The sequence below is a fragment of the Biomphalaria glabrata genome, chromosome 6, assembly GCF_947242115.1.
Source record: "Biomphalaria glabrata chromosome 6, xgBioGlab47.1, whole genome shotgun sequence".
NCBI classification, from domain to species: domain Eukaryota; kingdom Metazoa; phylum Mollusca; class Gastropoda; family Planorbidae; genus Biomphalaria; species Biomphalaria glabrata.
The window spans coordinates 25537850-25552316 of NC_074716.1; the positions used below are offsets into that span (position 1 = coordinate 25537850).

The 14467-nt window shown below is 31.1% G+C and overlaps 2 protein-coding genes across 4 annotated transcripts in view; one reads left to right on the forward strand and one right to left on the reverse strand.

Annotated features, from left to right (window-relative positions):
- The window catches only part of LOC106050817 (trichohyalin-like), a 58374-nt gene that overhangs the window by 22681 nt on the left and 21226 nt on the right, over positions 1-14467 (reverse strand). For 2 of the 3 annotated variants that reach the window (XM_013205863.2, XM_013205864.2), the window contains exons 14-18: positions 13820-14304; positions 10614-10736; positions 10225-10387; positions 10007-10110; positions 9274-9471 (exon numbers count right to left, since the gene is read on the reverse strand). In XM_013205863.2, the coding sequence (XP_013061317.2) occupies positions 9274-9471; positions 10007-10110; positions 10225-10387; positions 10614-10736; positions 13820-14304 (1073 nt within the window). The remainder of the gene's footprint in view (positions 1-9273; positions 9472-10006; positions 10111-10224; positions 10388-10613; positions 10737-13819; positions 14305-14467) is intronic. The other variant, XM_056034212.1, reaches the window with a different exon arrangement.
- Positions 523-10620, forward strand: LOC106050818 (uncharacterized). The gene is made up of 3 exons (XM_013205865.2): positions 523-720; positions 6409-6603; positions 7168-10620. Exons 2-3 carry the CDS (start codon positions 6457-6459, stop codon positions 8899-8901), a joined length of 1881 nt encoding a protein of 626 aa, XP_013061319.2. The 5' UTR covers positions 523-720; positions 6409-6456; the 3' UTR covers positions 8902-10620.

Here is a 14467-nt window from a genome sequence, read left to right on the forward strand (position 1 = left end):
TGGAGGGAAGTTAAGTATTATACTTTATGATATGTTTGACTAAAAAATTGTGAATAAAAAATTGTTTCCATTAAATTTAACCGTTGTGGTTTCGATCATGAAATTATCTTAGTTGCCCTAGATCCAAGGTCAGTAATAACAGGTTGTTTTTTTTTCATCCAAAGCTAGAAGAATTAGTGATAGGTAAGTCTGTGAATAAAGGCCCTTATGTATATATTTTAGATTATTCTAAGTTAACTACAATCACATACAATGTAAATGCTTTCTAACATTGGTAGGCCTATTTAATTTACATGATTATTGTTTATAATAATTTTTTGGCTTTTCTTGTTTGAATTATATATAAAATAAGTCTATTTACAATAAAAAAAAACAAATAAATCTTTTTAAAAGATATACTTTTTTTCTGCAGATGGGAATAAGTGATTTATTTTTAACATACATAAACACAAAATACCTAAATTGGCTCTCTTATTTAGTTATTACCCTTACCTTACCAAATCAAATTGTCAACCTAAAGGCTAGTTTTCAGCAGTTAAAAAAAATAACCCACCAATATAAGGTGGAAAAACAAAGTAGGAAGCAGCATTGTGTCATTTGAATTTCAGATAGAGTAGACCTATCTAAAACTAGACATCTAGTCTAGAGTCAAGATAGATTTACGTCTTGAAGTTATGAATATCATTCACTACAGACAGATCTAGATCTAAATCTAGTCAGGTAATTTGAAATTTCAGATTATTTTTTTTAATTTATTAATTTTAAGACATTTAATTCATTTATGATTTAGATTTTAGATCTAGGTCTAGATGATAGATCTAACTTTAACTTTAGTTGACTTAACTCTTACTTCTTATTACTTATAAATCAAATAAATGTCATTTAAGACTAGAAATAGAATAGTCTAGACTCTAGAATAGTCTCTAGAGATCTATACTAAATGTAACTAATGACTATGACGTCTATGACTATTCTAGACTTTGATTACTTAGATTTTAGATGATCATGAATCTGACATGAATCATGATGAATGTCATGATGTAGATCTAGTTACACTACAGTACTACATTCTACAGTGTAACTTACAGTAGTAGTAGGAAAACTTGCTGAACACTTACATTTTTATTTTATTTAATTAATAAAATCATGTGCTGTGGCCTACACGTTACAAGCCGATTAGATTCTACTAGTAGAGTAGTTGGTTGAAAAATTGCAGAACACTTGGAACATATATGATATATGAGTGTTTCTCCAGTACTGGTATCAAAAGTGTCACATTAGGCCAAAAATTAAAGTGGATGTTTTTGGTTTCATTTTAAGTGTATTCACTTCTTCACCCATTGTACTTTAAGAATTTATCAATAGAAAATGAATTGGAATAAGTACATTTCCTCAGCAGTGCTGGCAAAAGGCGAAAAGGGGTACCCACTTTTGCATTTCAGGCAGGTGCATCACTGGGACACCATTGATGATTAGAGTACAACTAACTGTTAATTTGTCTGCTTTTTTAGAACAATTTGAATGTTTTTATTGTATTAAGCAGCTAGATAGAGAAATTGAAGTTTTTGAGCACTTACATTATGTTTGCGCTCAATTTAAAAAATGGGACACCGTAGCACCTGTAACACTACTGGTAAAAGTTTTTTAAATAAGATTTTTTATAAGAAAATATAATTTATGCTATATTTGCATTATAGCTAAATATATAGGCAATATAGGCTATCATTTGCTGCAGTATCTCAATGATAATTCAAGCATTTATTAAAACATGACTATTATATCACAAGATGTAGCAGGTGCTACAACGGGACACCAGTATGAAATATATAGTGTTTTTTTCTTTTGTTAATACATGCTAAAATACAATTTTTTAAAGTCTGTAAATACATTAACAATTATTCTTTTATTAGTGATTCACAAAATAGTTTTCTATAACCACAAATGAATGTACTAGGCCTTTGTGTGTGTGTGTTCAACAATCCTTTAAAAATATATTATACATTACTGCCTCAAACATGACCTAATCATAGACTGAAAGGTGCAGCTTTCTGACTTTCAATGCACTATGAACATAATCTAAAATTAGATTTACATGTAAATTGAAATATAGAGTAGAAATCTATACAAGACCTATATCTAGATCAAGACTTGATTAGTGTCCCGTGAAGCACCACAAACAATGATAAAACAATAAGGTTTACATTAACTTAGATTTAAAAATAGTATTCTATGTATTCTAGATCAAACTTGCAAATAATAAGCTTAATTCTTATTATAATTCAAATCTTTAGTGAGAAAAATACTTATATCTAGATCTCTGAGATGTTCTGGTATGATTCAACATACAGTGTTTCGGGTGCTACAGTGAAAAAATGTGGGACACCATGTCTATTAATGTCTCCTGCTATTTACTATTTAGCCTTTTCCCAAGAAAATGGAGCTAATTGTGTACTAAGCAGTATCAAAGATACCATTAAGTAATTCCCATCACATTAATAACTTTGTTTTAAAAAATATTGTTATTTTTTTCAAGAGCGTTTGAGGTGCTTCACCTGGTACACCAAGACCTATTTTACTAAAATTATATAAATTTTTACAGTTTTTAAGAAAAATAACACTGTGTAAATTAAATCATAGATGCTTTTAATAACAGAAACACAATTGGGAGCAGAATCCTTTACTTTGTTTATAATTGATAAAGGTTTAAAATTTCAAGTTTAGTGGGACATCATATGATGCATCTGTGACGCATTTTTTACAGCGACACCTAGGTAATACCAAAGTAAATATAAAATAAAAAGATATAGATAATGCAATAACATTATATTGTTAACCTATTTCAACAAAAATGTCTGTTCAATAATCCTTGCTTTTAGTAGAATATTACTTCAACCTAAGCCAGGTGTTCCATGTTACATCAAAAGATGCCATTTTGTGCACTAATTCACACATTTTCTACAATTTTAAAATTCCACTATGCACCTTTCAAGCTCAAAATATCACAATTTATAGATAAACCATTTCTAAGTGCAATGAAAAGAAAATTGTGACATTTAAATAAGAAGTTTTTGAGTTATAGACTTTTTAGTGAACCAATACCTATTTGTCACCAGTACTGGAGAAACACTCAGATATCAATCTTGAATGTATACTCTTTAGACCAGTTAGAATTTAAATTTTTATAACTGAATAGATATAGAAAAAGTATAGATCTAGAATCAGTGATGCCCAACCTTATTTGGCCTACATGCCAGTTTAATTTCCAACACTCATGCCCTGAGAAACAACACCGAAATATAAAATAAAGTAGACCAGAAAACATTTTTATTCTCTGTTTCAATGCCATTGATTCTCAATTGCAATTTTTTTTTCTAAGGGAGAGTTCTAGTGGTGATCAGATATACTTGTCAGCAGCAATAGACTGAATAGAAAACATTTTAAAATGTTTTTTTTTTTTTTTTTTTGTCTCTTAGTATTGAAAGTTAATTTACCCCCCCCCCCTCCCCCCTTGCTAAATGAAAACAATTGGTACAAAATAGTATCTATCGCACAGATTTATTGTTGTTTGTCTAGATTTATGACTAATTTAATTACATCAAAGTAATTGATACAATTACACTTTTTAGCCTTTTAAAATTTTTTTAATAGTATTTATATGATTTTCTTGTTTGATTTTTATTTGCTGTTTAACGTTATGTTCTATAGAAACAGCTCTATACAAATGAAATATTTAGACTTATTTTCAATTTGAAATGTGAAAATAGCAAGTTCCCTTTTTATTTATAAGCTGACAATATCAGTTTCATGTGTTTCATTTGCCATCAGGCTTAAAAATATTAAGTCATGGCGTAATGCCCTTCTTCTGAAGAGTTAGAATAATGGATATTTCTGTCAACTTTGGCTTAAAGCTGATCTTTATTTTGACTTCATGTACATTCTAGATATATCTAGAAAACTAGAGCCAATTATCTTTCTTACTCATTAAAATCATTAAATAGACCTACATATTAACTTGCTTGCTTAGCTTTCTGTCCATAAAATATGTGCCCGTATCAGTAACCATAGACTCATTTTGTTTCATTTATAATTAGATCTAGAGTAAATTTAACTCTTTGACTGCTGTGTTTTGTTTTCAAAAAAATGCTACTTTTTTTAAAAAAATAAGAAAATGTTCCAAACATGGCTAAAACAAAAATTTATTGTTTAAGTACCAATGATGCTATAGTAACAAATTTGGTATCAAAGTAAAGGTAAATGAATGGAGAATGTGAAAATGTAAACATCTTTCTATTTAAATATAAGATACAAATTATAATCTAAATAATATGACACTCAGAAAAAAAAATGGATGCCAACTTTAGAACTTTTGAGACCTAAATTTAGATTTTGTTCTTTGTATTACTGTTGAAACAGCATATTTAGACTATTTACAGCATTTTCAAAAAGAAATGTGATAAAACAGTCAATAAAAGATGATGAATCATTGATTATATTATTATTTTTACCTTGTTTTTTAGTCAGAAAAAAAGTGAAAATTATTGCGCTTTTCATTACTACCAATAACAATAGATACCAGTACTAAATCTATCAACCAAATGCACTCAAATATTATGTACATTTGAATCAATGGGATATAGATCTAGATTTGTCTTCTTTTTATTTGCATAGAACATCTTTCATTCTAATACTAGACCAGTGCAAGACATAGGCTAGCGAGAGATCAAAGCCTAAATCTCTACCTAGATGAAGGACAATAAAAATCCTAATTCATTTTACCTAAGATTTAGACATCAAATAGATCATTATTACTGTTCCTTTGTGATATTTTCAAAAAGAAATGTGATAAAATAGTCAATAAAAGATGATGAATCATTGATTATATTATTATTTTTACCTGGTTTTTTAGTCAGAAAAAAAAGTGAAAATTATTGCGCTTTTCATTACTACCAATAACAATAGATACCAGCACTAAATCTATCAACCAAATGCACTCAAATATTATGTACATTTGAATCAATGGGATATAGATCTAGATTTGTCTTCTTTTTATTTGCATAGAACATCTTTCATTCTAATACTAGACCAGTGCAAGACATAGGCTAGCGAGAGATCAAAGCCTAAATCTCTAACTAGATGAAGGACAATAAAAATCCTAATTCATTTTACCTAAGATTTAGACATCGAATAGATCATTATTACTGTTCCTTTGTGATAAATTATGGATTTAGAATAGTTTTATATTTTACTTTTATTTAGTAGTAAACCTTTTGGAGTGCAACTTGAACCAGTATAGTGATGGTGATGATTTTTACCAAAAAACAATACTAAAAAAAATTGCTAGAAAATATATCAAGAAAAGGCCCAGCATGGTGGATGAATATTGGATTTAGATCTGCCATTTCTGTTGTTTTCATTTATCTAAGGGTTAGATCTATAGGAATCTACAAAGGTGTAAAGATAAAAGCATAGATCTAGTCAACCTTGATCTACATTCAAGACCTAGCCCTAGTCTAAGGCTAAGGCCTAAGCATATAAGGCAATACTAGATCTAGATCTAAATCTAAATGCTAATAATGTCCAAGTCTGCTTCATCCTTTGCTAAATCTTGATCAAGATCTTCATTATTACAATTCATAGAAGTATAAATAAAACAATAATAAAGCTTCTTCAGTAGTAAACATTGTGGGTGTGTCTTGGACAAGCATAGCCATGATGTTGTAGATTTTTACAGATAAACAATACTAAAAAAAAAAAGAAAATGGGGAAAAAATGCCCACAGTGGATGATTATTTGATGTAGATCTACCATTTCCTTTCTTTTTATTTACCAGAAGCTTAGATCTAAAGATATATCTAGATCTAGAGTCCAAGTCTAGAGATAAAAGCTTAGATCTAGTCAATCTCGATCTACAGACTACACCTAGCCTACTGACAATAATAGATTTAGATCTAAATACTAATAATATAGATATAATCATATAAATACGCTAAATTTAGACCTACCTGAATCTAATCTAGATCAAATTCTTCATTATTACTATTTATTTGTGATAATTTTTAGAATAATTATAAAGTTTCTTCAGTAGTCAACATTGTGGGTGTGTCTTGGACTAGCGTAGTCATGGCGACGTTTTTTTACATTGTAAAAAAAGTAATAAATAAATGTCTAAATAAAGCCAAAAGCTTCTAATTTCTATGTAAACAAAGGATGAAGAACTCTTTTATAAATTAAAAATAGTTCCACTGTTGTTAGTTAAAATTTTTAATTTAAAAATGCAACGAAACAAAGGTAGGGTAAGAACGTCTATGGGATAGACGTTCCGTGCGTTTAGGGCAGACAGACCGTCTATGGGATAGACGCTCCGCACTCATTGAGTTAAAATAATCAATTTTTTATTTTATTTTAAAGGCTCATTTTTTTAAAAACTACATTGAAATAAGGAAACAGGCTAAAAGAATGGATTTTCTTATTGCTTATAAGGAAGCTAAGCAATTTGGCTTTACTAAAGAGGAATTCTTTAAGATGTGGGACAAACAAATTACTTTAAACATGATTATTGCATCAAAGCTTCTCAGCAAAACAAGATGTGGGGCAGAAACAATTGTAAGTATTTGTATGAGGGCTTTTTTTTTAAACCTTTGGAAGTTTTAGCCATTGATAAATATATAAACTATAGCACATTGTAATAACTAATGATTTTTTATTTGTTTGGTAAAATTAAATCTTGAGGTTTAAAATTATTCTTAAATTGTCCAAAGGAATTTCAAAAGACAATACATGAATCACCACAAGTTATTCCTTAGACTAATGGAAAATTTAAAATATTGGTGTGAGATGTGTGGCTGAGAGGCTTAAACTGCTTGGCTTGTGTTCATATCCAGATTGTTGTGTTAAGATGATGAGCACCTAAAGGCAGCATGGAAAAAAAAATTCCTGATTGCCCCTTCCCCACCACAGGTCCACAAGAGAGTTGGGACCTTAGCACACAAAGGCACTGAGCATGCTATAACATGAAAGTTTTTGTTTGATAAGTTTCCTTATCAATACTTTATGTAAATCTTATTTAAATCAACACAGCAAATTTTTTAGTTTAACCCTTGCATTTTTATTATTATTTTTTTTTTTTTGCAATACATTTTAAGCCCAATTATGTTAAATTCTTTTAAGGTTGAAGCTACATCCCACAAAGCTGAAAAATTACTGGTTGAGCTAGAATCTGAAGCCTCTCAAGGTCATATTTTAAACTCTGATCTTGAACATTTAAAATCTGTTTCACATAAGATAACAGATGTGATAGAAAGATCTATTAGATTGAACGCAGAAAGTGGCAGTCACAAGGAACAGAAAGTTAAAAGAAAATGCAAACAAGCTGACTTGGTCAACTATGAATTGGACAATATTCATGCCAAATTAAATCAGGAGCATGTTTTAATGACTGATAAAGTGGAGAGCCACATAGCAATGATGCATCAGGAAGTGGAAAATCTGCTCCAGCAGACAGTTTCAAAAGATGCTCCACCAATATTGACAGAAGAGCTTCCTGATTTAAAAAAAGCTTCTTCTGCTAGTATGTCTACCAGTAATTTTGATATTTCAAAGGATGCTCTGCCAATAATGATAGAAGAGCTTGATGGTTTAAAATATATTACCACCAATGGTCAAACAGTGCACTCCAAAAGTGCCAATCTTGTCCATAATATATCTGATGAGCCCAATATGACTGCTTCTGACACTATTCCTACTAATTTACTGTCAGACAGTGAAATGTTAGCAACTAATTCTTTTACAAAATTGACACAAGCTGTACATTTTGTATCAAGTTTTGCCCCAAAACTTTTGTTTGGTGAACTTGGAGACAAATGGTCTTCAGTTAATTCACTTACTGAAAGGGATAGTAATTTTTCAAATGGTGCATATGGATCTTCAGTTGATGCTGATAAGATGCAAAGCTCAGTGGATGCCAATCATTTGTTAGGAAAGCAGTCAGGTGAGTTAGACCACCACCAACTGGATTTCAGTGCCACTAACCTTAGTTCATCATTTTCCATGAACGGCTTTGTCAACTTCAGTACAAATAATTCAAACTTGTCTGATATAAGTAACACTTTTCAAACCAACATGTACACAAAAAATTTAAAAGACAATAATTTACTCAGCACAAAAAAATCATCTATTTCAATGGAACTTCCAAATTCCAAAAACACTCCATTAAATCAGGAAATACTTCAAAGTGAAAAGATTGGTATCATTAGAGATCAGATATCACTGACAGACTCTGTTTCATCTTTTTCTGGTGTTAGTGATGCAAACCCTTTTAATAGAATAAAAAAAACATCTAGGTCTCATGAAGTAGACAGATCCACCTGTTATTCATATGAACTTTATACTGCTGACCCAGAGATAATTAAGTGTTTTAAAACATCTGCCATTTCTATCATTCAGAGACCTAGTTACATTCCAAAGTATGGAGATTACTTCTACATGTCCAGCAAACACAGCCTTCATAAACACAGTGACTTATTTTATTCATCTTTTTACACCATTGCTAAAACTGAGTTGAAGGTTCGCCTGTGCCATTTTTTTAATGAGAACTCTGAGCTTTCTGTGTTTGCACAATTTTCTGGAGGAGCCTTAAGTCAAAGTAACAAAAGATCTGTTACTCTTGCTGGAGAAGGCTTCATTTCTTGTGGCATAGTCGGTGGCTACAGATCTGTCCGAATCTGGAAACTTGAAGCCTTCGATTGTCTCAAATTGAGTGATTCACAAGAGTTGTCAGTAAAAGCCAATGTTGGTCTGGTTTCTAATAAACCTGTCACTTTCAAAGAGCTTGTGGGTAAAGGCTATGATTTAAGTGGGTTCTTTGAATTTCTCTGGTATGTGAAAGTAGTGAAATCAAAGTAAATGTATCCAGAATACAATTTGTACAATTTTTTTTTTTTTTTACTGGCACTGATTTCTAATTTTGATGTGTTCACTTTATATTATTTTATCAATGCTTAAATTGGACAAGAATTTTGTTACATGGTCTAAATAGTTTTCTTTAACAACCAAAGTGAAATAAATTATGGTCTGATATTGGAGATTTAATGAGAGCTAGGTAGCTAACATAATACTGACTTTCATAAAATGATCTATAGCTATTACCCCCTCCCTCCTTCAAATAGTTTTCAACCTAATGACTAGTCAGCTTGACTAGCAGATTCTCACTCTATTGATGTTCACTTTTGGTTTCAGTTTTTCTTACTGAATACTACTAAAAATAAAAGAACATACCATCTTTTCTTGCCTTTGTTGCTCTCTTAAAGCTTCTCTTTCTTTAGCCAAATCTTTTTTGGTATCCAGAGCTTTCATTTTGCCTTTTTTTGGTACAGGTACCACCTTTTCAGGTTTGTTTCTTTTAGCTGCCAATTTAGTTTCATTTCTTGGGCTTGCATTTTCCAAAATGTCCTCCTCTGCTTTTTTAATTTTTTCCTGTTGAAAAAGGAAATAAATTAATAGTCAAGCATGAAATGTTAATACCATCTCTCATCTGTTTAATATTTAGTAAAACTTAAGAAATTTTATTTATGTTAATTTTTTTTTTTATACTAGAAAATTGAATTTACAATAGTTATGAATTTTAACAGAGCATTTTTACAATTTATGATCTAAATTTTATCAATAGATCTGAATTTTAATAGCAATTTTATTTATAAAATGTGAATCTTACCAGAGCAACTTTGTATTTACATACATGTATATATCTGGATTGCAAGTGGGAAGTTGTTTTGTTTATTACAGTAGATTTCAATTTTAACATGGCATTTTTGCATTTATAAGATATTTAGATTTTAACAGGGCAAAGTTGTATATTTACAATGTGTCAATTTTGTAATTTACAATTTTACATTTAATAATGGCAATTTTTAGTTACAGTAACAGGGATATTTTATTTTTACAATAATCTTAGATATTTTGATTTACATGTAATACACTATGTAATAGATCAACTTGAAGATAATTCTACCTGCAATGCTTCTTGGGCAGCTTTAAAATCTTCTTCAGTAAAACCTTCTGATTCATTGACTACAGTTATACTAGGTCCTAAAACATTGTTTACTGCTAGTTTCACTGAAATTAAGGAGTTGATATATTTATATATATGTGGGAAGTATTATGTTTTGCTACATAAATAAACATATATATATAGAATAGAAATTCACTTAAATATGTGCCAATGATTACTTTTTAAAATTTCTTCTTCCATTTCTCTTTCTGTTTCCTGAGCACTCTTCCTTGCAAACATTTCTTTCAGGTATTCTGGAACTTCTGGTTCCTGTCTCTGAACCACTATTTTTTGTCTTTGTGGTGGGCGTTGGCTAACTGGTGGTGGCTTGATTTTATTTTGCTGTACCAGAAAAAAAAAAGATTTTAAAAAACAATTTTGATTTATTTGCTATTTTTAAATAAACAATCTTTAAACATATGACCATGTAACACATATATAAACAATGTAATGATATTATGTACAAAATATTTGCAATGTTAATGTATGATGTGTATATTTCGGTTTCAGAAAAGAAATATTAACAGTGCTAACTCTTGAACTTTTAAAGAAAATAAATGTTTATTACTTCAGAATCTTGCTTAACTTCATTATTCGTATTTGTTTGTTTGTTTTGTCTCTTCCAGTCAGATTTGTTTTCCTTTCCTTTTGTAGCAGTTTTTTTTTCACTGGGTTGTCTTGGTTCTTTAACCTTTTCCAAGGAGGCCGAAAATACATGTAATATGTATGTTAATATGTAATGATTATAACATTAGTTACAGCAATAATAGTATGATTGAAAAGGTAGAGTTTCTTGTGTATTACTAATAGATTTACTGGCATGTAATACTGTTTCAAAAAAACTAATTTTCACACAAAAAATAGATTCACACACTTCATCTATTCCATTTTTTTTTTCAAGTTGACAACGGGTCATCAACTAGTCACCAGTTAAATGTTGATTGACCAAAAAAAAATCCACATTGGAAATAAACACATAAACAAGCAAAGTTTTACAACATGTTACAGTAGAACTAGAAACATCAAAGCATCACTTAATAGCATCATATCACCAACCACTATCAATAACATACAATCTAGCATTAACTACCGCCTTCCTGAAATAATAAGCTCTGTGATACCCCCAAAAAAGGAATTAACTATCAACTTGGTACATGGTACAGTATCACATAATAACTAGCACTAGAAGGATTAGATTTTCAGTTCCCATCTCTCTCTCTTTCCCCCCCCCCCCCCCCCATCTCTCCCTAGTATAAAACAAAATGGCTGCCTATGTATGTGGTATGTACTTTGGACTGTCATCAAGACAGTCCAGGGTTTAAACGCCAACCATCCTGAAAGAGGTTAGTGGAAGGGATGTAATCATTTTTATTTCAGAAAGGATGTCTGAAACTTGAAAGCATAAAATCAAATCAAACTATTTTAATTAAAATCAACATTAAAAATCCACAATAAACTACATACTACCCCACTATACCTGGGGTGGCAACCTGCAGCTCGCGAGCCACATGCGGCTCTTTGGATGTGAAGCTGCGGCTCTTTAGTTCCATATGCAAATATTATTTATTTCATCAAAACATTTTTAAAAATAGTTCTGAATAGTTCAACGAGTATTAGGCACAGATTCTATCTATTGGACACCCTCCCCCATTACACGCGTCGTCACTGTTGTCAGTCCGTCAGAAGCTCTCTATTGACACCATCGTCGGATGTTTCTATGTAGCTTTCAAGTCGCTTTCGATGCTTTGGCTGTGACGTAAAGTTTGTTGTTTCAAGTAAATAAGCTAAAAGCGATTATCTTCTCAAACTTAGAAGCAATCTACAAGTAATGCTAATCTGGCAAGCTTGGCGGTACCACTAGAAATAGCACAAAAAGGCAAATCATTTAGTGATGGTATGTCAAAGACTGCTTCCTACGTGCATCTGAAGAGCTGTTTCGGGATTTCAAAAACAAACCAGAAATCTTGATTTTAAAAAATCAAAGCTTTGCCACAATCTACGAAAACACTGCAAGATAGAATATTTAAAATGTCTTCAAATGCAACATATTTATAGGTGGAAGATATTCAACTTTCTTTCGTTCTGTCACTTGCTAATCTTGCGCCATAAAGTTGATAAAGACACGGCACAAGTTGCCCATTATGTTAGATATGTGTCTTCCCAAGGTCTAAAAGAAAAACTTCAAGGATTGCAACCGCTCTCTGAACAAACTAGAGGGAAAAATATAGTGCATGCCATGTAAAATTACATTGGAAAAAATTAGATCGATTTAAATAAAATCGTTTCAATAACAATTGAAGGAGCCAGAAAGATGACAGGAAAAAAATAAAAGGGCAACAACGATTTTTCAAAGCAAAATAAACCATGAAATTCTTACGTTTCACTGAATAATACACACAAGAAGCACTTTGTGCCAAAACTATTCGAACAGAAATAATTGCGGTATTGAAATTGGTAATCAAGATTGTTAACAGCATCTTGTCAAAAGCACTCTACCATCACCAGTTTAAAGAATTGTTAAACGAAATGAAGACTCAGTATTCCGAGCTCTTTCTTCCCAATAAAGTGCAATGGCTTTCCAAAGGTAAGGTGTTGAAATGTTTTGCTTTGTGCTTGAACGAAATAATGATAAATGCATTAATCACCCTGTATTAGAGCACGACAAATATTTGCAAACATTTTAATTTATGGTTGATATAACAGAGAAATTAAATGAGCTGACTCTAAAACTGCAAGGAAAGGGAAACCCATTCTATGTTTTGGTAGAAGAGTTGGTTTGTTTTGAAGAAAAGTAAATTATTTTTGCAGAAGTTTTTCAGAGCGGTAAGTTACTTCATTTTGAATGTCTAAAGCGAATTATTTCAGCATATTTATAAAACCAATGATGAATTTCTTGATAGATTTGAGCAGTTCAAAACCAACAAAACCTTTCTAGCATTCCTAGTAAATTCCCTAAACATAAATAGTAAAGAAATCCACATTGATCCATTTGGGATTGACACTGGATCTCTAAAAATGCAATTGGTCGATTTAAAAAGTAAAGCTTTATGGGTTGGAAAATTCTCAGAGTTGCAAAGCAAAGTTGGGAGAGTTGGAATTCCAGAAATGTATGTACGTAACGCAACAAAATGGACAGCTTTAAAAGAAATGCCACGAGTTGATTCGGCGCATGGAATACTCTTCCAGATAGCTACCCAAAGGGAAGAAGTTGGCATTTGGAGTGCTGACTATCTTTGGATCGACATATTCGAGCGAGAAAGCGTTTTTTTTTTTCATGAATATAATTAAAAGCAAAGTAAGAAGTCAACTAACAATTGAAAATTTAGAGTCGTGTTTGAAACTAAAAACAAGTTATGAGCCAATGGTACTGTATCTAAACTTTAAAAAACCATGCGAAGCCAACGGTCCCATTAAATTTGCTAGCTCAATTGTTTGTTATTGAAATTCAAGTTAGTGTTGTAAGGAAATGTTTAACTTCTTTAGTTGTTAACGAAATTTAAAAAAATTATCTAATAATGCCATATATATATATATTATTTAATTTGTTGTGAAAAACACTACTTAGGGTTTTTATAAATAAAAAAAATGTGCGAGTAAAAACTTTTTGGCTCTTTAAAACTTTAAAATTTTGTAAATTGTCATTTTTGGCTCTTTCGACTCAAAAGGTTGCCAACCCCTGCACTATACAAATAAAATACAAATTAAAAACATTTTTTTTTTTAGAAATAAAGAATTTAATTAGTAGTTGATTAAACAAAACAAAAAAAGATTGACCTTTAGGTCTTTCATTTTGTTTTCATTTTCCTTGATGGTCTCTTCTTTTTTCCTTGCTGCTTCCTCTGCTTTTTTTCTCAGTCTTTCTTCTGCAGCTTTGATCTTTTCCTCTTTTTCCTGTTTTATTTTCTCCTCCTTCTCTTGCTTTTTAATCTCTGCATTCTCTTTCTCTTCTCTTAGTTTAGCTGATCTTCTCTCTTTCTCTTCCTTTTCTCTCATCACTCTCTCTGAAAATTGCGGGATCTCTTTCGTTTCCTCCACATCATTATTTTCTTCTTCCATCGTTGCTGTTTTTATCTCCACTGGTTTGGCTCTTCTTTTGGGTGCCAGTGGCTCAGTGATACTTTCGTCTGGTACTGGTAAATCTTTACTACTTTCAGGTCCAATGGTTGGGACTGTGTTAGGCTCAGCCTGGGGCAAAGGTGTGTCTTCTAGAAGAGTGGCTGGAGGCTTTAGTAAAAGTTCCATTGCAGCTAATTTTGTTTCTGAAATTAAGAGAAAAAGACAAAGGAAATAAAAAAAAACAACAACAGAAGTTGTTAAGTAAGATCATTCTCAAACATGGACACAAAAGCATTGCAATGGTGTCAGAATTGTATCACAAAATAAATGCAATAGGAACTTTAGAATGTCAATTTGATAAATGTG

What these genes read in the sequence shown, in the direction of transcription:
- LOC106050818 (XM_013205865.2), top strand. Translation starts at nt 6,457, where the DNA reads ATGGATTTTCTTATTGCTTATAAGGAAGCTAAGCAATTTGGCTTTACT. An exon ending in GATGTGGGGCAGAAACAATT is followed by an intron (nt 6,604 to 7,167) that starts GTAAGTATTTGT and finishes AATTCTTTTAAG; the next exon opens with GTTGAAGCTACATCCCACAA.